General features: G+C 34.9%; 7 protein-coding genes, 1 non-coding gene and 1 pseudogene across 9 annotated transcripts; 7 read left to right on the forward strand and 2 right to left on the reverse strand.

Moving 5' to 3' along the window:
- Window positions 1-710: 710 nt before the first annotated feature.
- Window positions 711-2,507, forward strand: F07G6.3 (annotated as a pseudogene). Its single transcript has one exon. A coding segment is annotated over exon 1 (1,797 nt).
- Window positions 2,508-4,974: 2,467 nt separating this feature from the next.
- F07G6.2 (uncharacterized protein) lies at window positions 4,975-6,773 on the forward strand (the record flags this gene model as incomplete). The annotated part of the gene is made up of 7 exons (NM_075917.2): window positions 4,975-5,124; window positions 5,191-5,247; window positions 5,723-5,833; window positions 5,880-5,954; window positions 6,006-6,065; window positions 6,129-6,209; window positions 6,579-6,773. The coding sequence occupies 7 exons, from the start codon at window positions 4,975-4,977 to the stop codon at window positions 6,771-6,773; spliced, it is 729 nt and encodes a 242-aa protein (NP_508318.2).
- Window positions 6,774-7,476: 703 nt separating this feature from the next.
- Window positions 7,477-11,066, forward strand: dgn-3 (Peptidase S72 domain-containing protein; the record flags this gene model as incomplete). The annotated part of the gene is made up of 3 exons (NM_075918.3): window positions 7,477-7,790; window positions 8,997-9,411; window positions 11,049-11,066. 3 exons carry the CDS (start codon window positions 7,477-7,479, stop codon window positions 11,064-11,066), a joined length of 747 nt encoding a protein of 248 aa, NP_508319.3.
- A 2,793-nt stretch (window positions 11,067-13,859) lies between these two features.
- Window positions 13,860-14,133, forward strand: F07G6.12 (Transposase; the record flags this gene model as incomplete). The annotated part of the gene is made up of 2 exons (NM_001374968.1): window positions 13,860-13,871; window positions 13,921-14,133. The coding sequence occupies 2 exons, from the start codon at window positions 13,860-13,862 to the stop codon at window positions 14,131-14,133; spliced, it is 225 nt and encodes a 74-aa protein (NP_001362095.1).
- A 1,391-nt stretch (window positions 14,134-15,524) lies between these two features.
- Window positions 15,525-16,848, forward strand: F07G6.10 (Saposin B-type domain-containing protein). Its single transcript, NM_001129651.3, has 2 exons — window positions 15,525-15,739; window positions 16,600-16,848. The coding sequence occupies exons 1-2, from the start codon at window positions 15,542-15,544 to the stop codon at window positions 16,720-16,722; spliced, it is 321 nt and encodes a 106-aa protein (NP_001123123.1). The 5' UTR covers window positions 15,525-15,541; the 3' UTR covers window positions 16,723-16,848.
- A 3,600-nt stretch (window positions 16,849-20,448) lies between these two features.
- Window positions 20,449-21,300, forward strand: Y75D11A.2 (DEK_C domain-containing protein). The gene is made up of 3 exons (NM_075919.3): window positions 20,449-20,714; window positions 20,848-21,152; window positions 21,203-21,300. The coding sequence occupies exons 1-2, from the start codon at window positions 20,467-20,469 to the stop codon at window positions 21,140-21,142; spliced, it is 543 nt and encodes a 180-aa protein (NP_508320.1). The 5' UTR covers window positions 20,449-20,466; the 3' UTR covers window positions 21,143-21,152; window positions 21,203-21,300.
- A 922-nt stretch (window positions 21,301-22,222) lies between these two features.
- Y75D11A.8 lies at window positions 22,223-22,297 on the forward strand. Its single transcript, NR_102152.1, has one exon. It is a non-coding gene; the product is annotated as an Unclassified non-coding RNA Y75D11A.8 (non-coding RNA).
- A 417-nt stretch (window positions 22,298-22,714) lies between these two features.
- Window positions 22,715-23,836, reverse strand: Y75D11A.3 (DEK_C domain-containing protein). The gene is made up of 3 exons (NM_075920.4): window positions 23,573-23,836; window positions 23,135-23,439; window positions 22,715-23,084 (listed from the first exon to the last, which is right to left on the reverse strand). Exons 1-2 carry the CDS (start codon window positions 23,818-23,820, stop codon window positions 23,145-23,147), a joined length of 543 nt encoding a protein of 180 aa, NP_508321.1. The 5' UTR covers window positions 23,821-23,836; the 3' UTR covers window positions 22,715-23,084; window positions 23,135-23,144.
- Window positions 23,837-26,021: 2,185 nt separating this feature from the next.
- Window positions 26,022-26,195, reverse strand: Y75D11A.6 (Type II toxin-antitoxin system RelE/ParE family toxin; the record flags this gene model as incomplete). The annotated part of the gene is made up of 2 exons (NM_001038484.1): window positions 26,022-26,049; window positions 26,104-26,195. 2 exons carry the CDS (start codon window positions 26,193-26,195, stop codon window positions 26,022-26,024), a joined length of 120 nt encoding a protein of 39 aa, NP_001033573.1.
- Between the last annotated feature and the right edge of the window lie 813 nt (window positions 26,196-27,008).

Genomic DNA, 27,008 nt, shown 5'->3' on the forward strand with positions numbered 1-27,008 from the left:
TCAACACTCTCCACATTCCGCACACTCTCTCGCTCACTGCGGAGATTTCGTCGATAATCGATTTGGCGAAGGAAAAAGGAGATTTTGCACAATTTTTTTGGATTTTTTTCGTCTCATCGGCTACAAAACACATCGTTCAGTGGATTAAAAAGAAAATTTGCTAAATTAGAGGCAAATCTATCGCCGATTTCACAGGAAAAGCTAAAATCTTTGATTTTCTGCAGAAATATTCTGAAATTTTCGGAATATCTTCAAGGAATACATCTAAAAGTGTTATTATTGGATTCAACAGATACAAAGGACTGAATTTATTGTGTTTCATCACAAATAATTCGATTTTCGGTTTTATTTCGTCGATTTCGTCGCCGAAGGTTCAGATTTCTGTCTGCACTCTCCTCTTTCACACAGTCTCTCGCTCCGCTTTGAGAACTTGTCAATTATCGATTTTTGTCAAGGAAAAAGGATTTCTACAGAGTTTTCACAAGTTTTCTGGAATTAAAAGTTTAAAAAGTAAAACGTTTTCAGTATTTTCTTGATTTTCATTGATTTGAAGACTAATTTTCATCTGAAAAATCGATTTTCACACAGATTTTCGGTTTCAAGGAAGTTTTTCAAGAGGAGTGGATACAAATCGTCAAAGATTCTGATTTTAGCATAAATATTGAACAGTTATTGAAAGGTTTTAAACTTTTCATGGGCAATTGAGCAAAATGAGCATCTCAGACTTTGAAAAACAGTGGAAAGACTTTGAAAAAGAGCGGAAAGAGAGAGACAAAGCTTTGTACAAAGCAGAAATTGATTATAAGTCTCTGAAAATTCGGGAAGGTCAATCCTTGTCCGATTATTTTGATAATATTGAAACCGTCACAGATGCATACAAAAATAGAGTTTCGGAAGATTTAATTTCGTTAGCTAAAACTCAAAAATTGATGGAATTGATTTCTTATGATTTTTGGCATTTAGCGGAAAATGAAAAGAATCGTGTTCCAGTTCTTGAGCAGTTTGACGTTTTGAAAAATTGGATTTCTAAAATGATGATAAAATTTAAAAAATCCAAAGATGTTAGTGACATTCAGAAATTCTACAGGGTACCGTACCTACCACCTGACATTCTACATTATGCACAGTTTCAGAACTTTTACGAAGACCAAAGATGTTTTGATTTAGACTATATGATGAGAAAGGAAAATAATGAGAATAAGATCCACGTTGTCATGTCAAACCTTCAACAGTTTTCAAACATGAGCGAAGCTCGTGCTCAAGTAATGGTTGAATATATCACAGAGTGGTTTCAGGATAGAGAAAAAGTGATTGCTGAAAGAGAAACATATATTTTCGAATTATTGAAGTCTAACATAGAGTTGAGTAATTCTCATTCTGAACAAAAAGTTATGGTTACTGATGAGAAGTCTACAATGTCAGAGGTTGATACCAAACCTTTGAAAGATCTTGATGTCATTATGAAAAGGTTTAATCTGAACTCTGTAAGTGAAGTTGAGGAAAGGATTCAAGAAAATTATCGTTCAGATGATGCTCTTGAAAAGATTGTTCAAATTTATGAAGAGTCACAGAAAGAACTACAAGAGTTACATGCCAAATTCAATGCAGCACAACATGAGCTAAAAAATCTTGAAATTAAATAGCAAATGGAACAGTATGATCATAAGAATGCAATTGCAAAATATGAAAATACACCAAAATGTTCTGATACAAGTGATGTACAGTACTTCGAGAATGTTACAGACAGTTTTGAAGTAGAATCAAGCATGAGTTTTTCAAAATCTCTAAAGGATTCAGGTATTAAAAGTTATGGAATTGACAAAGAGCACACAGAAAATGATTTGGAAATGGATAAAGTGGACCAGAAAGCCAAGGATACATACTTGGGTCCCCCACTGAACTCCAACATTTTGGAAAATTTTCAAAATTGCGAATCTACGTCTATTGTTACAATTGAATGTTCCAAAACTGATTACGAGACTGAACATGAGACTCAAATTATTGATTCTCCAGATGCTATTCAAAAAGAAACCACAGCAATTGAGTCAATTACAATCCAGGAGAAATCCTGTGACAATGAAAATGATAAGATTGAGCACATTACGCACAACTCATTGAACAATCAGGTACAAAAGACCGGACTACAAAAGCCGGGAGATGTCGCCTGTGGCGGATTTTTTGACAAGAAAATGAAGCGTAGAGTCAATGAGGAAATGCGTCCACGTACAGATCCACCAACTGACTTGTCACAACAAGCATGCTATGGTACAGTATCTGATACGTTGGATTGGAATAATTGGAGTCATGAGAATTGGAAGGATATGAGTTGGCAAAGATTCGTTCGAGAATCACGTCCTCGCAAGGATCCACCTTGGAGTTCGTGTCGTTCGGAAGTTGGCGTTTGTTATGGATGGAGATGGGATGTCAGTCAAGTTCCATCTTGCTCTCAGGATTGGAGAAGTCATCACGTCTTGTTCACCCCTCGCCAAGCTGCAGAGGTTCAGTGACTCCATGATTCTTATGTGCATTTCGATTTATTTGTTATTTTTTTTTCTTATTTTATATTTTTTATCAATTTATGTCCCCATCCCTTAAGAGTAGTAATTTTATTTTAAGTCTAGGTTCTCACATTTTCATCAATTCTTATATTTCTTTTCCCCACCCTTTTAAGTCCAGGAAATTATATATTTAAGTTAGGTCCTGTGCTTTTATTCTTCATTCTCTCATTCCCTATTAGGTCCCGTAGAGTTTTTTATTTAATTATTTTTGTATCCCCTTTTGGTAGTAGCTGAAGCCGATTTTCTGTGTGCGTCGGGATCAGGGAGGCGGAGCTCGAAAAAGCCGGGGATGTAGGGTTTTACCCTTTTTCTCTTTTATTTTTCCCTCAACGCAAGCTCTTTTGTCATTTTGACACGCCAAAACCTCTGATTTCCTGCTCAACAAGTTTCGCGCCTTGCGATCTTGTTGACGCACTTTCGGTGCCTTGCGCACATGGCGACGCGAATCCAAGAATTCTCATCACTTCTCCCGCAAGAACGGGTGCAAGCCGGTCGACGCCGTAAGGCTCGACTTTTTTTTTTTTTTGTTTCTCCTGGTTTAAAAAGACTTTTCTTGCTAATAAATCCGTTAGTAAGATATCAAAAGTCTTCTGTTCTCAATTTTCTCAGTTTTCAAGGTTACAAAGTCTCAGTTACAGGTTACAATTGTCTTATTATCCAGGTCTTGATTTATCAATTCCTGACTATAAAAGCTGATTTTTTAAAAATTCAAAAGTATGGGAAAATCATATGGAGTCATTCTTTTTTATTTCATAAAACTGGTCAGCATAGTCATATATACCAGAATATGCCAATCAAAGTACATTAGCTTGTACGGAAGTATTTTTTTTTAATTGATAAAAATATATAAAAGCTGATTTTTTCAAAAATTCAAAAGTATGGGAAAATCATATGGAGTCATTCTTTTTTATTTCATAAAACTCTTCAGCATAGTCAGAAATACCAGCAAATGCCAAACAGAGTATATTAGCTTGTACGGAATTATTTTTTTTAATTGATAAAAATATATACAAGCTGATTTTTTCAAAAAATCAAAAGTATGGGAAAATCATACGGAGTCTTTCTTTTTTATTTCATAAAACTCTTCAACATAATCAAAAATACCAGCAAATGCCAAACAGAGTATATTAGCTTGTACGGAAGTATTTTTTTTTTAAATTGACAAAAATATATAAAAGCTGATTTTTTCAAAAATTCAAAAGTATGGGAAAATCACATGGCTTTTATATATTTTTATCAATCAAAAAAAAAAAACTTCCGTGCAAGCTAGTACACTTTGATTAACATATTCTGGTATTTTTGACAATGCTGAACAGTTTTACGAAACAAAAAAGAATGACTCCATATGATTTTCCCATACTTTTGAATTTTTGAAAAAATCTGCTTTTATATATTTTTATCAATTAAAAAAATACTTCCGTACAAGCTAATATACTCTGTTTGGCATTTGCTGGTATTTTTCACTATGCTGAACAGTTTTATGAAATAAAAAAGAATGATTCCATATGATTTTCCCATACTTTTGAATTTTTGAAAAAACAGCTTTTATATATTTTTATCAATTAAAAAAAAAACTTCCGTACAAGCTAGTATAGTTTGATTGGCCTATTCTGGTTATTTTGACTATGCTGAACAGTTTTATGAAATAAAAAATTGCAAAGTTTAACCAAAAGCTGGTTTTTTCATAAATTCAAAAGTACTTGAACATCATATGAAGTGCTTTTTTTTCATAAAACTGTTCAGCTCGATAAAAAATACCAGAAAATTTCAAACAAAGTATGCTAGCCCGGAAGGTTATTTTAAAAAATAGCAAAATTTAACCAAAAGCTGGTTTTGTCAAAAATTCAAAAGTACCGCAAAATCATATAAAGCGCTTTTTTTTTCTTTCATAAACCTGTTCCAAATTGTCATATATACCAGAAAATACCAAATAAAGCACGCTAGCTTGTACGGACTTATTTTTTTAATTGCTAAATTTGACTAACAGCTGATTTTTTCCAAGTTTCAGAATGACTGAAAAATCTTATGAAGCCATTTTTTTTAATTGCGCTGTTTAGAATTGTGCTGTTTAAAATTTAAAAAATTGTACTGAATTTGTTTAATTTTTGTTGGTTTTTCAAATCATCTAGCTGCTTTAAGCACAATTTTTGCCGACATTAGTTTAAAAAATTAACTGCTCGCTTCTGAGATTACAACAAATTCTGGTATTGCGCAGTGTTCCAATAAAGTACTACATCAGTTTTTTTCCTGTTTCAATTTTTCTAATCAATATACTCAACCACTAATATGTAAAGGCCATGATGATTTGCATGACACTTGTGACTCCCAAATAATGAGGTGATTTGAATAATCAATGCGATGATCGTACCCCTATCTAATTCAAATATCACCTCATTCCAATAGATCTCACTTGAAAATGAGATTGTTGCTTCTTCTTATTACTACCGTATTGGTATTTTTGGTATATGCTGATGAAAATGAATTGGAAAGTAAATTGGAGTTTGAGAAAGTTGTCGTCAGGCACAAGTATTTCAGTGATGATGAAGAGAAAATTGGCGCAGAGCAGGTATTTTGGCTTGAAACGAACTGTTTTTTTAAACTGAAACTGAAACTGTAAATAATCAAATTCCAGATTCCGACCCCCACGACTAAAAAGGAGGCAATTCCAAGTTCGAAAAATGAATTTAGGGTAAGCTTTTAAAAAATGAAAAAGCAATTGTGTCGCAAAATAACTGCTTCGGAAAAATGCGAATTTCCACAGAATTTATTTTTGATCTTGGTTTCATTTTGCTCTAGAAATGAGAAGCTTAGTCCAGTTTGCAAGGTAGATCAAATATATACATGGTGATTTGAGATCGTTTTTCCAAATAATATGGGATGAGCTAATTAAGAGAACTGTACCTTTTTGCGAATATTGCAAATTCGAGAGGTCATAGCAGTGACGCGGTCAAATTTTTTCTAAAATTCAGTAAAATCATGGAAATAAAGCGGCCGACATCTCCTGAGTCCTTTTTTGATTAAGGTTTCTAAAACGAATGTAACTCAAACACACGAGATGTCGGCAGCTTTATACCCCGCCATGATTTTAGATTCAACTACGAGTATACATTTAAAAAATTTAAGTCCAAAAAATATTTGAAATCAGTTTTTATTGTTTTTTACAGCCAAGTACACCTGAGTACCCAATGACTTCTCAAAATCGTTTTGCTAGAATGCTACAAACCGACATTGTTACTGCAAATAATTTTACTTTTACAAGTACAACCACCTCTGCAGTAAGACCCAATTACAAATTTCAAACTAATTTATTTTGACTTCTAGGTTGAACTTGTGAATTCCACTACTAGGCTTGTGCCAACACCGACAAGTTCGATACCAGTTGTGGATCATAAGAAGGTTCTTTCAATTTTTTTATAGTCTTGGAAAAATTCTATTTTAATTTTTCAGGATGTGATTGCAACTATGAAAATTGCAAATTTATTTCTGAGCACAAAAGCACCACAACATGTAAGTTGGCACTCAAGCAAATTTCCCTTCATAAATTTAATAACTCTCAACTTCATGTTTCAGACGGAAAACGCCGAGATTACTAAAACCGCAAGTGGCTTGGAAGCAACAACTTCATTTGATTCAGATCACTTTTCGAGTTCGGTAAGTTTTATTGAAACTGAGATTTATTATTATAAAGCCTTCGTAATTTATTTATAGTTTTAATGAATCTGAGCGTTTTCAACAAGAAAAACAAGTTAGGTAAAATGCATAAAAGTCTACCGTGCTTGGTATGGTAGCTAAAAAGTAGTGCTAGGACGTAGCGCTTTCATGCAGGCGCCAAAACGCCTACCTCGCGCCGCGACCTTCGCCTCCTGTATAGTGTGGCGCGGAACTCGAAAAGTGTCGGCCGCGTCGAAAGACCCCCCCCCATTCAAAATGAAACGCAACATTTTCAAAAATCTAATGTGCTGTAGCTTGATAAGTTATCAAATCAATTACATTTTCAGCTAATTATCAATATTGCTTCAGACCAAAGACTTATCCACTGACAATTCTACGGACACAATCAACGAGGCTATGAGCAAAGATACGGTCAGCCATCAATCAACAGCTCGGCGAAGGAAAGTGTATCGACTACCAGATGTCCCGAAATTCCATTGCACCATTTTTTTGCACTTTAGAGTGCCTACAAATTTAAAAAAAATTACTAATAGTAAAAATTAGTAGTAAAACAGTAAATTGGGCTCACTCGTTTCTGTTAGAGTAAAATTTCATAACTTTTTTCGAGGCTCATAGATTTTTCTAAAATTAAAATTTGGGAGTTTATGAATTTTGTTATCAACTATGATATTTCTACTTCAGGGCCCTAGCTCGGAGCTTTATTTTTCAGGTTTTTGCCCGACCTAGCTTTTTTCAGCTTTTCGACACAAAATTATTTGAAGATTTTTCAAAAAACCGACAACAAATAATGCACATGTTCAAATTTAAAAAAAAAGCGATATCGGCCAGAAGCCAGAAAAAATTGGCTCCGAGCTAGGTCTCCCAGCTGAGTGAAGCCCGAAATGCGGGCCTCACGCCGACGCCGCGCGCCGTTGTGTGTGTACGCAACGTAGTGCGAAAATAAGTTTTTTTTGGAAGCAGCCGACACGTTCGGGGTTCCGCGTCGCACTATACATTTGGATACATGCGGAGGGAGTGATGCTGCGAGGCCCATGCAGGCGCCGTTGCGGCGAGCTTATGAGAGCCCTACTCCGAGCTGACACTTGGATTTTCGAAATTTCCTTAAAACTCTTAAATCTACGTTTAAATTGAATATCATAGTTCATAGCATAAATTCCAAAAGTTCTAAGCTCATCTCCTTGCTAAACAAATCTATTCCAGAGGCCAATACTGCAAACTTTCCTTCAACTCTATCGTGAAGCGAACCATGCACGCGATCGGCATCTCCTCAGTCAATGGTTCGGATATCTGGTTCTACCAGACTTTGCCCAATGAGTTATCCGGAATCCCGCTTGTTGCTGGAACCTCCGAATATTTGGTCAATAACAAAAACATGGAAATCCTGTTTGAAGTGCATGTCCGCGAAAATGTGACACCCAAACATCGGTTCTCCCTGGTTTTGCTGAGACCAACAGTTGAACAGATGCTCGGTTTTCCAAGAACGAGGGTGATTTTTTTGGAGTTTTTGGCAAACGCAATGAATATATCATCGATTTCTATTTTGAATATTGAATACATACGGTGAGTCTTTTCTGTTAATCTCATCTAGAATTACATCTATTTTTATAATAGTGTGTATATCCTGTAGTATGTATGTATGTACCCTTGGCTGTAAATGAGTTTGTTGGCGGCTTAGTTAGGGAAAACCCTCTGACGTCATAATGAACAGAGTAGCACAGTTGTTGCGGTAAATCGTCAAATAGTAGATATCATCTACGCCGCAAGTGGTGCCGAGACGTCCAGCAGGTGGAGAGCCGCCACCAATGAAGGAGCGGCCGACAGTAGACGGGGATTGGCGTCAGGGCTGGGATTTAAAAAACAAAGACACGTGCGCGGGTATTCAAATAATAGAGCGCGCCGGAATAATGTTATTGGGAGATAGCGAAATGCAGGGATGTGTTTCAGAGGTTTTGAGGTACGACGAAAAGAAGGAAAAGAAGGAATTATGCACGAGTCCTCAAAAGGTCACAAAATTGGGAGATGGGACAGAGCCCAGCCCATCTCACAATAGTGTACCTCTGGCCAAAATATACGTAAGAAAATTAATTCTCAGTCCTTATTAGACTTGCAACACCCTTTTGAATGTTTTCCTATTTTTTTGAAAAAATTCTTTTTGGCTTTTCTCTAAATTTCTTGACGAATTAAATTTTTTGGTGTATTTTATGGGTTTATTGATGATTTCAAAGTATATATTTATCCGGTATTTAAAAAAAATATACAAATATATATATATATACATTTAATTAGTCTATCACGCAAAATTACTGATAGAAACATAAATTTTCCCTCCCTAATAGAGTTCATGTTTAGGCTTATGCTTGAGCATATGTTTGGGCTTAGACTCAGGCTTAGGCTTAGGCTTAGGCTTAGGCCTTGGCTCAGACTTGGCGTCAGTGGCGAGCGTTAGCTTTAGGCTTAGGATTTTCCGGTTTTTTTTTTTTTGATTTTTGAGAGGGTTCCAGTTTAGGCTTAGGCTTAGGCTTGGATTTGGGCTTAGGTTGGGCTTAGGTCTGAGCTAAGGAGGAAGAGAGAAAAAAGAAAATCCAGAAAATTCAAGAATTCAAAAAAAACCAACGAAAAGTGAGACATTCCAAAGTTGCCAAAAAACAACAGATTCAAAAAATGGTGGCAAAAAGTTTTGCGTGGTGGGAGTTGTATTTGAAAAATTGCATGCAAAATGTGATAGAAAAACTACGGTGACAAAAGTTTTTTAATTTTTATTTTCAGACTTTCACCTGACAACATGACAATTGTGTCATTTCACAACAACTCGAAGGATTCGGAACTGTGCGATTTTAACAGCTTCCACTCAATGCTTACAAAAATGACAAATACGGACGGTAGCCTCAAGGACGCGTTTGTGCTTTCGATGTTCCCCGACTATTCCGTCCATAGTCTCACCTTCGAACGTTTTGAGGAATGCGCTGATCATCCGACATCCCAGCTGCCAACGTCCATGCCTGCTCCTTCTGGTGAGCAAATTGTGTTGTATTTTATTGTTCTATTTGGCGCCAGTTATGGTTTGGCGATGCTTTTTTATGGATGTTATATTTGCTTGAGCAGGCAAATTGATAGAGCTCAGAAACGCAGTGCTGGAAGAATTCACAAGAACTATCGGAGAGTGGCGACAGATCACAGTGAGGTTAGTCATTTATTTATGGTATTTTGACATAAAAAACTATTAGGTCAGTCAATAAGTTTTGTCGTTTTTTCTCAGTTTTGATTTTTTCTTAGATTTTTTTTTGTGGTTATATAGAAGACTGTTAGTAATGACAAGCCCAAAAATATCAGCCATATCAGACTACTTCCAGATATTTTAAATGTCAGAACTGTCATGACGAAAAAAAAAATATTTTTTTCGATTTATTTTTTATTTTTTGGCGAAATGAAAAGTTTATATGCCCTAATGTATTTGACAGATAGTTGAACAAAAATCTACAATAAAAGCTTCAGGCATGACTTTTTGGTCTCGCCATATTCGCTTAAGTTGTCAAAAATGCTTGCAAAAATGATTTTTCAAACTTTGAAGGACGCTAACTTCCGCAATGTGCAAGATACAAAAAAGTGATCAATTACAACATTAATAAGCACATTAATTACAACATTTTAGCAGTATACCACTTGTTTCTATCTTTACCCGCTGCTCAGTTACAGTCTGTTGAAACAAGCCAAGTCCAAGTTTCAATAAACAACCTTTTTCCAGATTTTCGCCTGTAACTCCAAAGCCAGTCGTTTGCCGAAGTTTTGTTTAACAAATTAAATAATCACTTTTTAATTTTACACATTTTCGTAGTTGAAACTTTTGTCATATTTTAATTGTTGGAGAAGATATCAGACATTCAAGCGAACTCGTCCAAATTTGTGAAAAATTTCAAAAATCATCGTGAAAAAATTTCGAAAAAATAATTTTCAGAGAAAAAGGCCTACACGTTTTTGAATATGAATAAGTAACTTTTAACTAAAACTTTGCATATACTTTCATTGGTCAGCTTTATTTTTGTGGAGAGAAAAACAGAACTTTTGGAGCATTTTTCCATTATTAAACAACTACGCATATTTTTTCTTTGATGATTAATATTTTTCCAAAAACCTTAGATTTGACAAAAGTTTCAACTACGAAAATGTGTAAAATTACAAAGTACTTATTTAATCTGTTGAACAAAACTTCGGCAAACGACTGGCATTAGAGTTACAGGCGAAAATCTGGAAAAAGGTTGTTTATTGAAACTTGGACTTGGCTTGTTTCAACAGACTGTAACTGAGCAGCGGGTAAAGATAGAAACAAGTGGTATACTGCTAAAATGTTGTAATTAATGTGCTTATTAATGTTGTAATTGATCACTTTTTTGTATCTTGCACATTGCGGAAGTTAGCGTCCTTCAAAGTTTAAAAAATCATTTTTGCAAGCATTTTTGACAACTTAAACGAATATGGCGAGACCAAAAGGCCATGCTTGAAGCTGTTATTGCAGATTTTCATTTAACTATCTGTCTAATACATCAGGGCATATAAACTTTTTCATTTCGTCAAAAAATAAAAAAAATCGAAAAAAATAATTTTTTTTCGTCATGACAGTTCTGACATTTAAAATATCTGGAAGTAGTCTGATATGGCTGATATTGTTGGGCTTGTCATTACTAACAGTCTTCTATATAACCACAAAAAAAAATCTAAGAAAAAATCAAAACTGAGAAAAAACGACAAAACTTATTGACTGACCTAATAATTTTTTTTTAGATTAAAATTTCTAAAAATTTTAATCAGTTCCATATATTTCAGGCTTCAGTCCACGTCTAAAATCGAAGGAGATGTTATATAAGCATACCTTCATTTAATTAGTATTTTCTCTCAATTTTAATTTTGCAAATGTGTTAATGCCCTTCTTGCAAATAAATCCTTAGACACTGTTATTTTTCATTCAGAAATAAGAAAAGAAAGAGGAAAGTTAGGCCCCTGCTATTTTTCTAAAAATAAAATTGTAAATTCATGAATTTCGTGCTTAAATTAAACTTATTTTTATTTGAGTGATTTATTTTCCCGATTACATATGTACAACAAATTATTTATGCATGTTCCAAAATTTAATTAAAATGTAACTCATAAACAAATAGTTCTACACACTGTTCTGGGATCCTCTTTGTTGCTTTTATGAAGTTTCTTGGCAACCTCGGCGAAATGATCTCATGACAACACTTATATCACTGCTGACTGTCTGGAATCTTGTTTTGTATACTGAATATTCTAGGGCAAACTATGAAAAAAAAATTCCAACTGATTTTTCAAAGCTTCAACACATTATTGTAGAATCTCAAAATTTAATCCTAAAACTCACAATTGCATGTTTGTATTAGGTTGAACCGGAAGTCTTTGTGACTTTTTCAAACGTTTATAATAAATTATTATTATTATTATTATTATATATATTGCCAACATAATTATGACAGACTCTGTGAAACAAAGATATAAACAAGGTGGCCCATAATTATGCGGACCGCAAGTCGTGCTCATAAAATCTCATTTGAACATTAAAAAATATGATAACAACACATAGTTTATTCCACAATATTCTAAGGAACAAAATATGATTTCAAACCCTCAAAGCATCCGCTTGTGCAATGCTACAGGCCTGCTGACATTCCGAACAATGTTTGACGCAACTCATAGGTGTTTTCCTTCAATTTTGTCATTTCTAAGTACTGTTGCAACTATGATAACTCTTGCAATCATATTTTGATTGACTTTTCTCTGAGACTCCGTTTTGCAATAAATTTCATAAATGTTATCAGTTATGTAAAAAGTTAATGTTTTGATAAAAAGTCATAAAATTCTGCTAATACTTTTTTCCCCTTTTGGAAAAAATTGTGTGTTTATCTAATTTTATGACTTACTATTAGATGTACCGAAATCTGTCATTGGCTACTGAGCCCCTTGTACAATCAGATTTAGTTACTGTCCAACAATCACCCCCATAGGAGCTGGAATTATATAAAACAAATTCAATATATTTCAACATTTATGAAAATATATTCTTTGCATCCAAAATGTATGCTTTACTGTAGAAAAATCGGTTTCGAAACTTCCAGACTCAAAAATAGGTTGCGTGCCAAAAAGTCGTCAGTGTGGGAGATGATGCTAGTTTGCCGACTCTGCCTAGATTGCAAAGTTTAAAAAATTAAATTGTTTTCAAATCAACTAATAGGAAAATATGTCAGCTATCAAAGAACAAATAAAACAATAACTTAAAATTTATCAGGCATGACAAAAACATCTATTCGTGAGAGCAACTCGGTCCGCATAATTATGGGCCACCCTGTATATAACTACATATGAGGTCATTAATTTCATTACTTTCTCTATCAAATTTATCGGAGACTCCATAATACCCAAACAATAAATAGAATTGTTTCACATCGCCTCTTCCCATTTTACTCACTAGGCTGCCACATTGGCGGGGCGGTACGTCTCTGAAGGTTGACGATGTGATGACGTGTATGTAGCCGGAAAATAAGCGTGGCTAGATATCGATTAAACTGTGCATTGCGAGACTGGAAACGATGTCTATTCATTTCCATTGTTTTGTTGGCTGTCTGTGGGACGGCCTCGAATTTTCTCCTATTTTCTTTCTATATTATCTACGGATCTCTTCACCAAATTTCTTGATTTGGAATTGTAAGTAAGTTTATTTTTCTAAAGCTGTGTGTCGGCAAGATCAAAAGGGTGTATGTGATGTATACAGTGTCTGAAATTTGTCTGGAAATCCGGAAAAAATCTGAAACTTGTCTGAAACTCTCAAACTTTTTTTTCCACATAGTAATGAAATTTTGCAGCAAATCTGAAAATACAAATGACAAAGTCTGAAAATCTCAAACTTGGGCATAGTACTGAATCATAGTACTGAAATAATTTCAGAGAAAACTCCACAAGAGCGCATTTTCCAATCACAGTTGATTCAAACTATTACATACTTACTATTTTCGAAAATACACCTATATAGATTACATACCACCGGTCGCATCGCAACGTTAAATAACTCATCAAAAGGAGATACCGTCTCGTGTGTATCTGGCAATCTCACCGTACTGAGTGACGTTGTAGAGGTCGAACACGCGTGGGCTCGGAAACCGCTAAATTCAAACTTTCAAATATACGTTTTGTAATATGTAGTAATAATTGCAATTCCCCCTTTCATTCAAATATAATAATTTCCAACGGTTCACGTATGTGTTGATTTTGAGAAACAAGTCCTAACCAATTGTCCTTTTCAGAAAACTGTTGCGGAGCTCGAGCTCGAGGAGCTCGATTTTTTGCAAAGACACTTGCTGGTATATGATAATATTATGTCAAGTCAATATCGAAGATGTGAGAATACAGCTGAAAGATGTCGAGCTATTGACACTGATTTGTGTTTGACATTCTCATTAGACGTCTGATTCACAAAGTTGCCGGAGACGTACTGGCTGTAGAATATTCTTCCCATCTCAAACATCCCGATTTTGATGAAAAACCCGGAATCCACCACACACGATCATTGTTAAGGCGAAAGGACTCACACTCAACCACGTGACCTCTCAACGTGTGAATTATCACACAATGCTCAATCTTGTAAGTTTCAAAAATTCACACACTCGATTGAAAAATTAAAATTTTCCAGATGGAAAATCATCAAGTGGGCATCAAAGAGCAGATTGTAACCGAGCGGATGCGGATGGTTCGTGGAGCAACATTCTTGAGTTCCATAACCACAATGCTCGAGGAGAAAACTCTTCAGCCAGTACAGGACAAGAGCGATTTTAATGAAAATGGCGAGCACACTCCATTTGGCTTGTTCGAACATGGAGATATTGAAGACGATTATGTCTATTAATTCGTGTATTTTTTGTGAATAAAATAAATTTAATACTTTAAAATTTTCGACAGAAATGATTTTAGAAGAAATGCAAGGGTGGGGAAAACTGATGGGGAGTTGTTCAGCCACCGGTTAACTTTTCTCAAATGTTGAGAGATAGTTAAAATTAGTCGAGTAGACATTCAATTTAATCTATTAGTTCACTCCTGAAACAAAATTTCACCGAAAATTATGAAAATATTACAATTTCAAAATTTATTATTAATTTTCCATGTCTAATTTTTTAAATTTTTTTTAACTCTAAACATTCTTCATCCAAAATCATATATCCACGTTTTCATAAAATTTCATTCATCTTGTACTGTTTTTTTGTCGAAAAAAACCTGAAAATTTGAAATATTTTTCTGCACTTTTCTTACAAAAAAATACTGCAAGATACGAAAAACAAAAAAAAATTCGGGTTCGGCAATTTGGGCAGTTGCCGGTTGCCGAAAATTTTAGGATTCGGCAACTTCGGCAATTGCCGAACTTTTTTTCGGCAACTTCGGCAACTATATCAATGCCAAACATTTTGTAGCTCAAAAAGCATTCAGAGAGCCTGTAAAATTTCACTGTAAACAAAAAAAACGATCATATTTTTTGCCAAAACACTCAAAAATATAATTTCAACAAAAAACTTTGAAACCTGGTTGCCGAAAAGTTGCCGGTTGTCGAAAATTTTTGGGTCCGGCAACTTCGGCAATTGCTGGTTGCCGAAAATCTCGCACAAGGTTCGCCCGAAATTAAGATAAAATCACATACAAAAAAAATATTTACAAGTTTTTATTAAAAAATGTAGTCAGAAAATAAATTGTAATACTTTGACAGAGTACAAATGATGAGAGCTCGACGATCTGTAATTTTTTTTTTCTAATGTAAAATAAATATTTTAAAAAAATTGTAAGATTATTTCTGGGAAAAAAAACTCACCATATTGCTTAGATGTCTGCATCGTTCGTTAGTCCTGCATAGAATTATTTTTTTTCGATTCGGAGATCCAAATACTGTTTGACGAGCTTCCCATCAATTTCGGCTCAGATGGTCCTCTCGATAAGGAATCTCGTCTCGTCTTCACCCAGACCGCCGAACGACCTCCATTTCATCAGCATTTTCGAAAAATGCAGGGTCGGCAATTTGCCGCATGTTTGTAACCAATTTGACAAAGTGGAACTGGTCAAACAATGGAGCTGGAAGTAATTTGAAAATTTATCTCTTTTCTTTTTTGTTTTTTTTCTTCTTTTTTTTTCTTCTTTTGTTCTTATTTTCCTATTGTGTTATGCAGAATCAAACCAAAAAGGAAAATGCAAGTGCTTTCAATTCGATGTGTATAGAAAATATTTGACTATAAAAATATGTCTCGTTTCGTTATTCTCGTTAGAAAAAAAAAATGAAATTCGTCATCCTTCTTCTTCTTCTCCTGCCTTTTGTAAACTCTTCCCGTCCAGATTCGGCAAACGACTACATGAAATGTGAATACTGCTTGAAAATTGTTCCGATATGTAGAGCTTCTGGAGATTTCAAAAGTGCCGAGCACGCGTATTATGAGAAAATCAGACCGACCTATATGATTTACAAACATGCAATTGTGAGTTTTAACATTATATTCGGAGTATATACAAGAATGAGTAGAAACTTTGAAAAATTATTTGAGAACTTTTTAAATTAAAGTAGATCTTACCAATTTTCCAAAACTGAAGTAGAGAAAAATTGCTTAGAATGATAGAAAATGAACTCTGAACTCTATGACCCAAATATAACTGTTAAAATTTTTTATTAAATTTGAATATTCGCGCAAATTAATGAATTTATTTTTGACATTTTTGCGTTTTCTGACATTATTTATTTGTTTTTTTTTCAAATGTGTGATTAGAAACGCCGTTTTTTTTCAATTTTTCAAACATTTGTTCGTGAAAAAAACTTTCATAAAAAAAAACAGAAAACCCGAAAAATGTCAAAAATGACATAATTAAAGAAGAGGTATAGTCAATGGGGAAATTGTCTTAAAATGTAGTATTTGTACTCAAACACCCAATTATTGCAAAAGAAAAACGGGAAAAATCCGTTAACATTGAGCATTTTCAGTCAGAAAAATAGTCGAAAATGCTTTAAAATTTAACTAGGTAGATTCTAGGACACGAGGATAAAAATTTTAAATTTTAATTATGTTATGTATTGTATTTTTGATAAGTGTTTTATACAATTCCTTTGTCTCAATTTTCTTAAACTTTTTGAGAAAGAAAACAATTAAAGTTCAAAATAATTACATTCGAACCTGGATTCTCAAAGTTAAGCTCTCTAGGTTTTAATCTACTTTTCAAAAATGCTCTATTTGAAGTTCTGAAGTTCTGAATATTCATTTGACATACCTGAATATTTCAAGCGATTCATTATTGTTTCTTTTTTAATTTGTTCTAGTGTGTAGTTAATTCACGAAAAAGTTTCCAGAAAGTCAGCGGTGACATAAGTGTCGTTATGAGAGCTGTGGATCATTTGGCCGAGTTTCCCGAGAAACTTCACGCAAGCAACAAAGAGGATCCTAGATCAGTGTGTAGAACTATGTGTTTATGATCAACTTATTAGTTAAACTTGGATCATAGAAATAATTTGTATATTGCACCCAACTTATTATATTTTTGTTAACCATACTGTGAACACAAAATCAATAAATACAAAATAAAATGAAGGAAATATTGGAAGAAAAGAATTGTTGAAACTGGAATGATTATGAATTGAGGTACAAAAAACAGTAGAATATGAAACAATTTCAGACATAAAAATTATATTGATTTTGTAGTTTTCATGAGAGTGAGTTTTAAAAAAATGGAACGGCACAGCTTAGAGTTTTGAAAGAAGTTTTTATGACCGTTATCAAAATCGAATCTGAGTTAATGAAGTTAATGAAGTTGGTTAATAGGTCTGAAAAAATTATATAGAATTTGAAATGAATTCGGTATAGTGATGATCTGCTGGAAGACTACCTAAAACTATGATAGTTATCACAATACTTTCAACTTGAAAAATGTTGCAAATTTTGTTTTCTACACTCTCTACTCTAAAATTAGGTAGTACAGCTGGCATCCGGCCGTTGTATATTAGTTTAGATGTTTCAAGTTATCCGCAACATCAAAATTGGGTGTTGAGAAAAAATTCCAATAATTTTTGTTTTAAAGTTGATAAATTATATTCAAATACAGACTCGTTGAATGTCTACTATTTTTCAAAGAGAGCAGTCTAGTTTGGCACTTGACAAACGTGAAAAATTATGTGACTATCATATCAATGACCCGAGATGTAACTGAGAATCCCTATTGAAATTATTTGTGAAAACGGAAACTAGCTAGTTAGAAAAAATCGTCCATTCCAAGCTGGATTCGAATGAATATTGTTTTTCTTTTGCCGAATAATATATGAATCGATTTTGAGGTTCCAAAATGCACAAAACACTACAGAAAAAAGCAGTTTCAACATTTACAGAAGCAAAACTATGCAAAAACATGCAACACTCACGAAATTTGTTATGCTAGCTAATAGAAAAATAAGTTGGGCAAAATCACCAACTTCTACTCGTGCTGAAGTTTTACATGTGTTTCTCCCCGTTGGAAAAATCAGTTTGCCATTTGGTGTAAGACGCGGACCCGCACCCTGGGCGCTAAATCTGTTGGAGTTTTATGTGTGACAGTTGGAGAATAAGGTCTATAGACAACTATTTTCCACTACGGATCAAGATTCACACAAGTGAAGGAAGACATCATGTTCACCGTGCTACCGCCATGTGAGAACTCTGGAGCTTTTCGTGATCCGCGGATTCGTTTAACTACGTACGATCATGACCGCGGGCCGTGATACGTCTCAAGAAACTTTTGTTTTTCTGGAAACTGTCGTCAAAGAGTTCAATGCATTCCACCTCATCATCAAAAAATTGGGTTCCGTATTTTTTCTATTAGTCTTACATGCAAGACTAATTTTCAATTGACCCGTAGGGGTGCAATACTATTAGAGGCTGCAAGACTAATTTTCGATTGTCCAATAACTTTGGAAAGTGGCCAATATTTTGTAGAAAACTTAACTTAATACCGTTTAAACAAGGAAAAATACATACTTTTCCAATATTTTATCAATTATTTTAAAAAACGTTAAGTTCAATTTACCCAACAAATGACAAATTTTCTGACGTTTCCGCAAAGTATTGCTGGTCAGGCAAAGAGAAGGGTGCAAGACTATTAGAGACTGCAATACAAATAGAGGCTGCAAGACTAATTTTCGATTGACCTCTAGGGGTACAAGACTAATAGAGGCTGCAAGACTAATAGAGAAAATACGGTATATTGATTATTGAACGTCTCTGAAATTGATAAAACGCCAATATCAGAACCATTAAAGACATTTGTGGAAACAGATATAAAACCCTGTAGACAGATCGCATGTGTGTGATTTTGACAAAAGTGAGACGATGTCAAATTGGGGGGGTCATCGAGCTCAGATCGAGTATGCGGCGATGGACAGCATAATACTGTATGACGTTGAAGTTGAATATGAAAGAATGTAAGTTTAGACCGATTATTTTATATTAAATGTGATAAAATGTAAAATTTTCAGCATGAATGCAAGAAGACGACGTTTCTAGATCTCCAACTCTACATCCAACTTCTGCATATTGACATCCTTCGATTTTATTCTTAATTTTATCCTTTTTTTTTAAATTTTTGATTTATTCTCTTTTTTTATCAACAAATATGTTCCAAAAAAAAATTTGAAATAAAAGCATTTTTTAACATTGCAAATGGATTAAAATTAGAATTTGAATTATCGTCGATGAAATGAAATTCCTCATTGTCAGTTTTTTGTCAAATTCTTATGTAGATCTTGCAAAATCAAGAAAAACAGATTATATTAATAAATATTTCAAACACCAAACCGGGAACAAAATCGTGTTCACTATTCTGAACGTCATGGGTTCGTTTCCCAGTAGTGTGATTTTTTCAAAAATGTTTTATGCCAGACACATATACAATATGAGCCTAGTAAGTGACTTCAAAGGGGTCCACCAGGGATGGCCAAAAATTGTGTCTCTTTGCCCATTTGTTACAATACCGAAACTATTAATTTGATCTATGTAGATATCTATTTTCAATAATTTCTCAGAACTTTTATTCCAAAAAAAAATCTATATCCTGAGACAATTTTCTAACATTACTGATTTGACAATGATTGTTCACTGCCGTCAAATGAAAGATCATAGATTTGTAGATTATAGACCATAGACACAACGAAAAGATTCAAGAATTTTAGCCCGAAACTTATTTGGACCCCTAACAGAAATTCAAGCAATAACTGTAGTCTTTTCACAAGCCGAAAGATTGTTGAGTTCTTAATAATTGAAATTGAATCATTCTAACAATAATTCAATTGAGCACTCAATAAAAAAACTACCGTAGTTTTTCCATGTAATTTTTAATTTTTTTAATAATAAATCATTCACTTTTTAATGCTGCACCGTACATTCTTACACACGATAATCATTTTTTTTCTCAATATTTATCATATGCAAATGGAGTTCAGGGATGAAATTGCAAGATGGTATAGCAGTGCCCCCATTTTCTTTTCATTTTTCCCATGAGTCAGCGTAAACGATCACTGAAAAAGTTCCAATTTTCCTCATTTTTGTGTTTTTGTTTCTCTGCAGAAAATCTGGCATTCATTTTGTTTCTCTCGTTTACAACTGTGTTTTGATTATTCCATTTTTGGTCCGCTCACTCTCATTTATCTTTTTTTTATCGTCCGGTAACGTGACAGTTTTTCTTATCTGCTGAAATTACACTAGTTTTCGAGTGATTCACCTTTTACTTTAGTATTTTTCTGTTTTTATTTCTTAGAAACTGCCTATGCTCATAATTTTCTGCCGTCATAAATTGTCGATTTCTGCACGCCGAGCCCGCAATTTTTTCTAAATTTTAAGCGTAATTTTCCCAGCCAATTGAATCCTTCTCATCACTTTGCTTTCTAAAAAACAACCCAAATGCGCCAAGATTTTATTATCCTTTTTGTCTGGCTAGGTACTTTACTTTTAGAGCTTAGAAATATCTATAGAAAGCCCATTTTGTGAAAATTAATATTTCCATGGGCCGCCTGACATTATGTCCTTTTTGATGATACCGTTTAATTCGATTTGTGATCTTTTGCTCATGCTGCCCAGAGATGGTATTTTTTAAGAAAATTTGAAATAATTGATTTTTTTTCTCTCAAATTTTCAAACATTGTACTGTACGTATTTTTTTTGTTCTCAAACCATTTTTCTTCCAGGTTACAGTCAGTATGCTCTCATCACAAGAAGAGTTCTTCGTCCAATTCAGCATCAGCTGCTGGATGCCTTCCTTCAACCTGATGGTGGCTGCTGAGAAGGGACGAGTGTTGCAGCGGGATCCGATGTTCAAGACCGTCCCAAGATTGCTCTTCAAGGAGCTCCGCCAGCTTCCGGCTAATGACGACATTTCCGATGGTGAATTGAAGAAGAAAGTCGCGGATGCCATCGACCTCTACCTGCCAGAGACCGTCGAGCTTTTGTGAGTTTGAGTTGCTATTGGATTTAGTGAAAAAGTATTAGCTGGCAAAGTATTGATTTTCTTTAACAGTTATGGGCCCAAAGTAAAACTGCCAAGTCCTTCATTTATTCCAATTATTAACTAGCTATGTCAGGCGAATCACATTCCACGAGGACGTGATGAGAATCATCAAGAACCAAGCGGCAATGGCAAGAAGGGAGAAGGAGCTCAATACTCCCAAGCTCGTCAAGCCTCAGGACATGCTCAAACGTGTCAAGCCTGCCGAGAAGAAGGAGAAGATCAAGCGTGGGAAGTCAGCTATCAAGAAGCAAAGCCCTGTAGTTGAGATGCGTGTTTTCAAGGAGAGGAAACGTGCTCAGCCATGTGCTTCGGACAATGAGAGTTTGTCGATTGCTCAGCGCGTCAAGCGCATTTGTTTGGACGACTAGGATGTGACAGGTGGGAAAAATCGATATATTTGTTTTGTAATTAAAACTTGAATATTGCAGAGCTTCATGTACTTCTTCCATCGACACTTTCCCTCGACACGCCTGCACATTTAATTGAATCAACTCATTCAAAGTACTGTTTATCCTAATTTCACCCCCTCACCCTGGCTTTTATTGATTTTCTCGATACACTTGCTGAATAGTGTTCCTATCGAAATACGTCCTTATCCCAACAGTTTTCCCTTCACCAACCCGATTTTCTGGTACCACTTTGCCTTAATTATTTTTTCTCTCCACATATTTTTTTTGCCATTCCCCAAGCATTTCCTGTTGAATATTACCGGTTCTTCTCCAACTCCCCAAGTGCTCATATATTTACGCATTTTCCAGTCAATCATTACCGATGATTTTTTATTGTATTTAGTTAGATGAAGAAATTTGAATAGCTCATGAAAGAAAAGACAATTTCACTGATTTTCATAGTCGACGGCATTCGCAATTTTCATCTTCAATGCACTATCGGGAAGATTGTCATGAGTCGTGACCCGGTCGGCGGCGAAATTCCTCGAACAGTATACGAAGCACGTGCTTGTTATTGTTAAAATATGAAAAAGGATATATGGCTTACTTTTTTTTCGGTAAAACTTTCCATTCAAGTTGAAGTGGGAGCTTGAGATGATTTTCACTTCTATTTTAATAGAAGGCGCATTTGAAGGCGCGAGACAGGCAGGCGTTTTGTCGCCTACAAGGAAGCCCTACCACAGACTTTCAGAGCATAGTATGACTACGCAAATATACTGAAAACTCATCAGAAACGTTGAATCTACAGGTGGTGTCTCCTTTTTTTTTTTTGACTTCGTCGCACTTCTTCAGAGTTCATGCATAGTTCAGATCTTTCTGTAAAAGTGCGTGAGAAAGCTCTGGCAAAATGCTGAGACAGCGTTTCTGCGCAGACGCACTATGCGCCACTCCTGATGAGCTTTTTCCTTTCAATACTTAATTGCTAATTGGCCGCCAGGTTACTATGGGCCTGTGGTGTAGTGGTTAACACACTGGTCTTGTGAGTCGGACTTTAAATCCCGGCTTCAAGTTCAAAGCCAGAGACGTCGGTTCGAATCCTTCCGGGTTTCTTCTAGGGTTCCTTCGGGTGTTTTTTGTTTTTTAGATTATTATCCTAAAAGCAAGAATTTATGAACATTTGGTGTTTTGGTAAAGTTCTGCTCTGCACAGAAGACCGGGGTTCGATCCCGCCAGAGGTCAATATTTTTTTGGTTTTTACTCGGTGCCATTGCTCATAGTCTTGATGATTTTTACAAAGTTTTCGATGAGCTTGCAGCATCAAATATACTAAAGATCATCATGTATCCATCGCTCATGATGCTATCGCACCTCCAAATCCTGATATTGCTGAAAAATTATTCTATGTTCCAAAAAAAAAGACCAACATTCTACAAGTTCGAGCCAATGCCAGGTTTGTCTAGTGCATTTTAATTTAATTGGAACTTCATGGATCGATTTCATTCCATTTTAAACAGCCCCGAAAAAATTTTTATTAATATAATCTGATTTTCCTGATTCAAGTGTGACAGTACAGACAAAAAGGAGAATTGCAAGATCTACCAAGAATTTGATTTTTTTCCATGAGCTATTCAAATTTCTTCATCTAAATGCATATGTACAATAAAAAAATCATCGGTAATGATTGACTGGAAAATGGGTAAATATATGAGCACTTGGGGAGTTGGAGGAGAACCGGTAATATTCAACAAGAAATGTTTGGGGAATGGCAAAAAAAAATGTGGAGAGAAAAAAAAATTAAGGCAAAGTGGTACCAGAAAAAAAAGGGGGTAAAATCAGGATAAACAGTACTTTGAATGAGTTGATTCAATTGAATGTGCAGGCGTGCCGAGGGAAGGTGTCGATGGAAGAAGTGTGTAGAGCTCTGCAATATTCAAGTTTTAATTACAAAACAAATATATCGATTTTTCCCACCTGTCACACCCTAATTGTCCAAACGAATGCGCTTGACGCGCTCAGCAATCGACAAACTCTCATTGTCCGAAGCACATGGTTGAGCACGTTTCCTCTCCTTGAAAACACGCATCTCAACTACAGGGCTTTGCTTCTTGATAGCTGACTTCCCACGCTTGATCTTCTCCTTCTTCTCGGCAGGCTTGACACGTTTGAGCATGTCCTGAGGCTTGACGAGCTTGGGAGTATTGAGCTCCTTCTCCCTTCTTGCCATTGCCGCTTGGTTCTGGATGATTCTCGTCACGTCCTCGTGGAATGTGATTCGCCTGAAATAGCAAGTTAATAATTGGAATAAATGAAGAACTTGGCAGTTTTACTTTGGGCCCATAACTGTTAAAGAAAATCAATACTTTGCCAGCTAATACTTTTTCACTAAATCCAATAGCAACTCAAACTCACAAAAGCTCGACGGTCTCTGGCAGGTAGAGGTCGATGGCATCCGCGATTTTCTTCTTCAATTCACCATCGGAAATGTCGTCATTAGCCGGAAGCTGGCGGAGCTCCTTGAAGAGCAATCTTGGGACGGTCTTGAACATCGGATCCCGCTGCAACACTCGTCCCTTCTCAGCAGCCACCATCAGGTTGAAGGAAGGCATCCAGCAGCTGATGCTGAATTGGACGAAGAACTCTTCTTGTGATGAGAGCATACTGACTGTAACCTGGAAGAAAAATGGTTTGAGAACAAAAAAAATACGTACAGTACAATGTTTGAAAATTTGAGAGAAAAAAAATCAATTATTTCAAATTTTCTTAAAAAATACCATCTCTGGGCAGCATGAGCAAAAGATCACAAATCGAATTAAACGGTATCATCAAAAAGGACATAATGTCAGGCGGCCCATGGAAATATTAATTTTCACAAAATGGGCTTTCTATAGATATTTCTAAGCTCTAAAAGTAAAGTACCTAGCCAGACAAAAAGGATAATAAAATCTTGGCGCATTTGGGTTGTTTTTTAGAAAGCAAAGTGATGAGAAGGATTCAATTGGCTGGGAAAATTACGCTTAAAATTTAGAAAAAATTGCGGGCTCGGCGTGCAGAAATCGACAATTTATGACGGCAGAAAATTATGAGCATAGGCAGTTTCTAAGAAATAAAAACAGAAAAATACTAAAGTAAAAGGTGAATCACTCGAAAACTAGTGTAATTTCAGCAGATAAGAAAAACTGTCACGTTACCGGACGATAAAAAAAAGATAAATGAGAGTGAGCGGACCAAAAATGAAATAATCAAAACACAGTTGTAAACGAGAGACGCAGGTGGTTAGATGAACGCTTGCGGCAGCGCACAGAACTGCGAGGCGACAACAATTGCGCGGCGGTAGATCAAAATTAAATAGGAAAAAATTTTGCACTTTTTTATTCAAAAAATACTGTGTTTGAATTCTGACGAATGAAGTTCAGGAATAAATTAAATGACAGGTGCCAGTACTATGAAGAAGGTTGATTTTTTTCAAATGTACAGCTGGTATCAGTGTAACCGCTAGTACCAATGCCATATTTGCCAATTTTTGTTTCAGAAAAAAAAATATGGCCAGATGTGATGTGAGGGTAAAATTGTTTCGCTTTGAAGATGAAATTACCAGTTTGCAATATTTTTTTTTAATACTTAAAAGTAGGAGAAACGAAAATATTTATTCAATTTTATTGAGAAAGCATATTAAAAAGCGAAAAACTGATGCAATGCACTCCAAATTTTAAATTGAATTTTACAGATTCATTTGTAATTTCAAAATTACAAAAATCAAATACTAGATCACAAAGCTAAAACAAAATGAATGCCAGATTTTCTGCAGAGAAACAAAAACACAAAAATGAGGAAAATTGGAACTTTTTCAGTGATCGTTTACGCTGACTCATGGGAAAAATGAAAAGAAAATGGGGGCACTGCTATACCATCTTGCAATTTCATCCCTGAACTCCATTTGCATATGATAAATATTGAGAAAAAAAATGATTATCGTGTGTAAGAATGTACGGTGCAGCATTAAAAAGTGAATGATTTATTATTAAAAAAATTAAAAATTACATGGAAAAACTACGGTAGTTTTTTTATTGAGTGCTCAATTGAATTATTGTTAGAATGATTCAATTTCAATTATTAAGAACTCAACAATCTTTCGGCTTGTGAAAAGACTACAGTTATTGCTTGAATTTCTGTTAGGGGTCCAAATAAGTTTCGGGCTAAAATTCTTGAATCTTTTCGTTGTGTCTATGGTCTATAATCTACAAATCTATGATCTTTCATTTGACGGCAGTGAACAATCATTGTCAAATCAGTAATGTTAGAAAATTGTCTCAGGATATAGATTTTTTTTTGGAATAAAAGTTCTGAGAAATTATTGAAAATAGATATCTACATAGATCAAATTAATAGTTTCGGTATTGTAACAAATGGGCAAAGAGACACAATTTTTGGCCATCCCTGGTGGACCCCTTTGAAGTCACTTACTAGGCTCATATTGTATATGTGTCTGGCATAAAACATTTTTGAAAAAATCACACTACTGGGAAACGAACCCATGACGTTCAGAATAGTGAACACGATTTTGTTCCCGGTTTGGTGTTTGAAATATTTATTAATATAATCTGTTTTTCTTGATTTTGCAAGATCTACATAAGAATTTGACAAAAAACTGACAATGAGGAATTTCATTTCATCGACGATAATTCAAATTCTAATTTTAATCCATTTGCAATGTTAAAAAATGCTTTTATTTCAAATTTTTTTTTGGAACATATTTGTTGATAAAAAAAGAGAATAAATCAAAAATTTAAAAAAAAAGGATAAAATTAAGAATAAAATCGAAGGATGTCAATATGCAGAAGTTGGATGTAGAGTTGGAGATCTAGAAACGTCGTCTTCTTGCATTCATGCTGAAAATTTTACATTTTATCACATTTAATATAAAATAATCGGTCTAAACTTACATTCTTTCATATTCAACTTCAACGTCATACAGTATTATGCTGTCCATCGCCGCATACTCGATCTGAGCTCGATTACCCCCCCAATTTGACATCGTCTCACTTTTGTCAAAATCACACACATGCGATCTGTCTACAGGGTTTTATATCTGTTTCCACAAATGTCTTTAATGGTTCTGATATTGGCGTTTTATCAATTTCAGAGACGTTCAATAATCAATATACCGTATTTTCTCTATTAGTCTTGCAGCCTCTATTAGTCTTGTACCCCTAGAGGTCAATCGAAAATTAGTCTTGCAGCCTCTATTTGTATTGCAGTCTCTAATAGTCTTGCACCCTTCTCTTTGCCTGACCAGCAATACTTTGCGGAAACGTCAGAAAATTTGTCATTTGTTGGGTAAATTGAACTTAACGTTTTTTAAAATAATTGATAAAATATTGGAAAAGTATGTATTTTTCCTTGTTTAAACGGTATTAAGTTAAGTTTTCTACAAAAATATTGGCCACTTTTCCAAAGTTATTGGGACAATCGAAAATTAGTCTTGCAGCCTCTAATAGTATTGCACCCCTACGGGTCAATTGAAAATTAGTCTTGCATGTAAGACTAATAGAAAAAATACGGAACCCAATTTTTTGATGATGAGGTGGAATGCATTGAACTCTTTGACGACAGTTTCCAGAAAAACAAAAGTTTCTTGAGACGTATCACGGCCCGCGGTCATGATCGTACGTAGTTAAACGAATCCTCGGATCACGAAAAGCTCCAGAGTTCTCACATGGCGGTAGACGGTGAACATGATGTCTTCCTTCACTTGTGTGAATCTTGATCCGTAGTGGAAAATAGTTGTCTATAGACCTTATTCTCCAACTGTCACACATAAAACTCCAACAGATTTAGCGCCCAGGGT

The sequence above is a fragment of the Caenorhabditis elegans genome, chromosome X (assembly GCF_000002985.6).
Source record: "Caenorhabditis elegans chromosome X".
NCBI classification, from domain to species: Eukaryota; Metazoa; Nematoda; class Chromadorea; order Rhabditida; family Rhabditidae; genus Caenorhabditis; species Caenorhabditis elegans.

Coding starts and splice junctions, on each gene's coding strand:
- F07G6.10 (NM_001129651.3), top strand. CDS start 15,542: ATGAAATTCGTCATCCTTCTTCTTCTTCTCCTGCCTTTTGTAAACTCT. Junction 15,740..16,599: donor TGATTTACAAACATGCAATT/GTGAGTTTTAAC, acceptor AAAAGTTTCCAG/AAAGTCAGCGGTGACATAAG.
- Y75D11A.2 (NM_075919.3), top strand. CDS start 20,467: ATGCTCTCATCACAAGAAGAGTTCTTCGTCCAATTCAGCATCAGCTGC. Junction 20,715..20,847: donor CCAGAGACCGTCGAGCTTTT/GTGAGTTTGAGT, acceptor TAGCTATGTCAG/GCGAATCACATTCCACGAGG.
- Y75D11A.3 (NM_075920.4), bottom strand. CDS start 23,820: ATGCTCTCATCACAAGAAGAGTTCTTCGTCCAATTCAGCATCAGCTGC. Junction 23,440..23,572: donor CCAGAGACCGTCGAGCTTTT/GTGAGTTTGAGT, acceptor TTGCTATTTCAG/GCGAATCACATTCCACGAGG.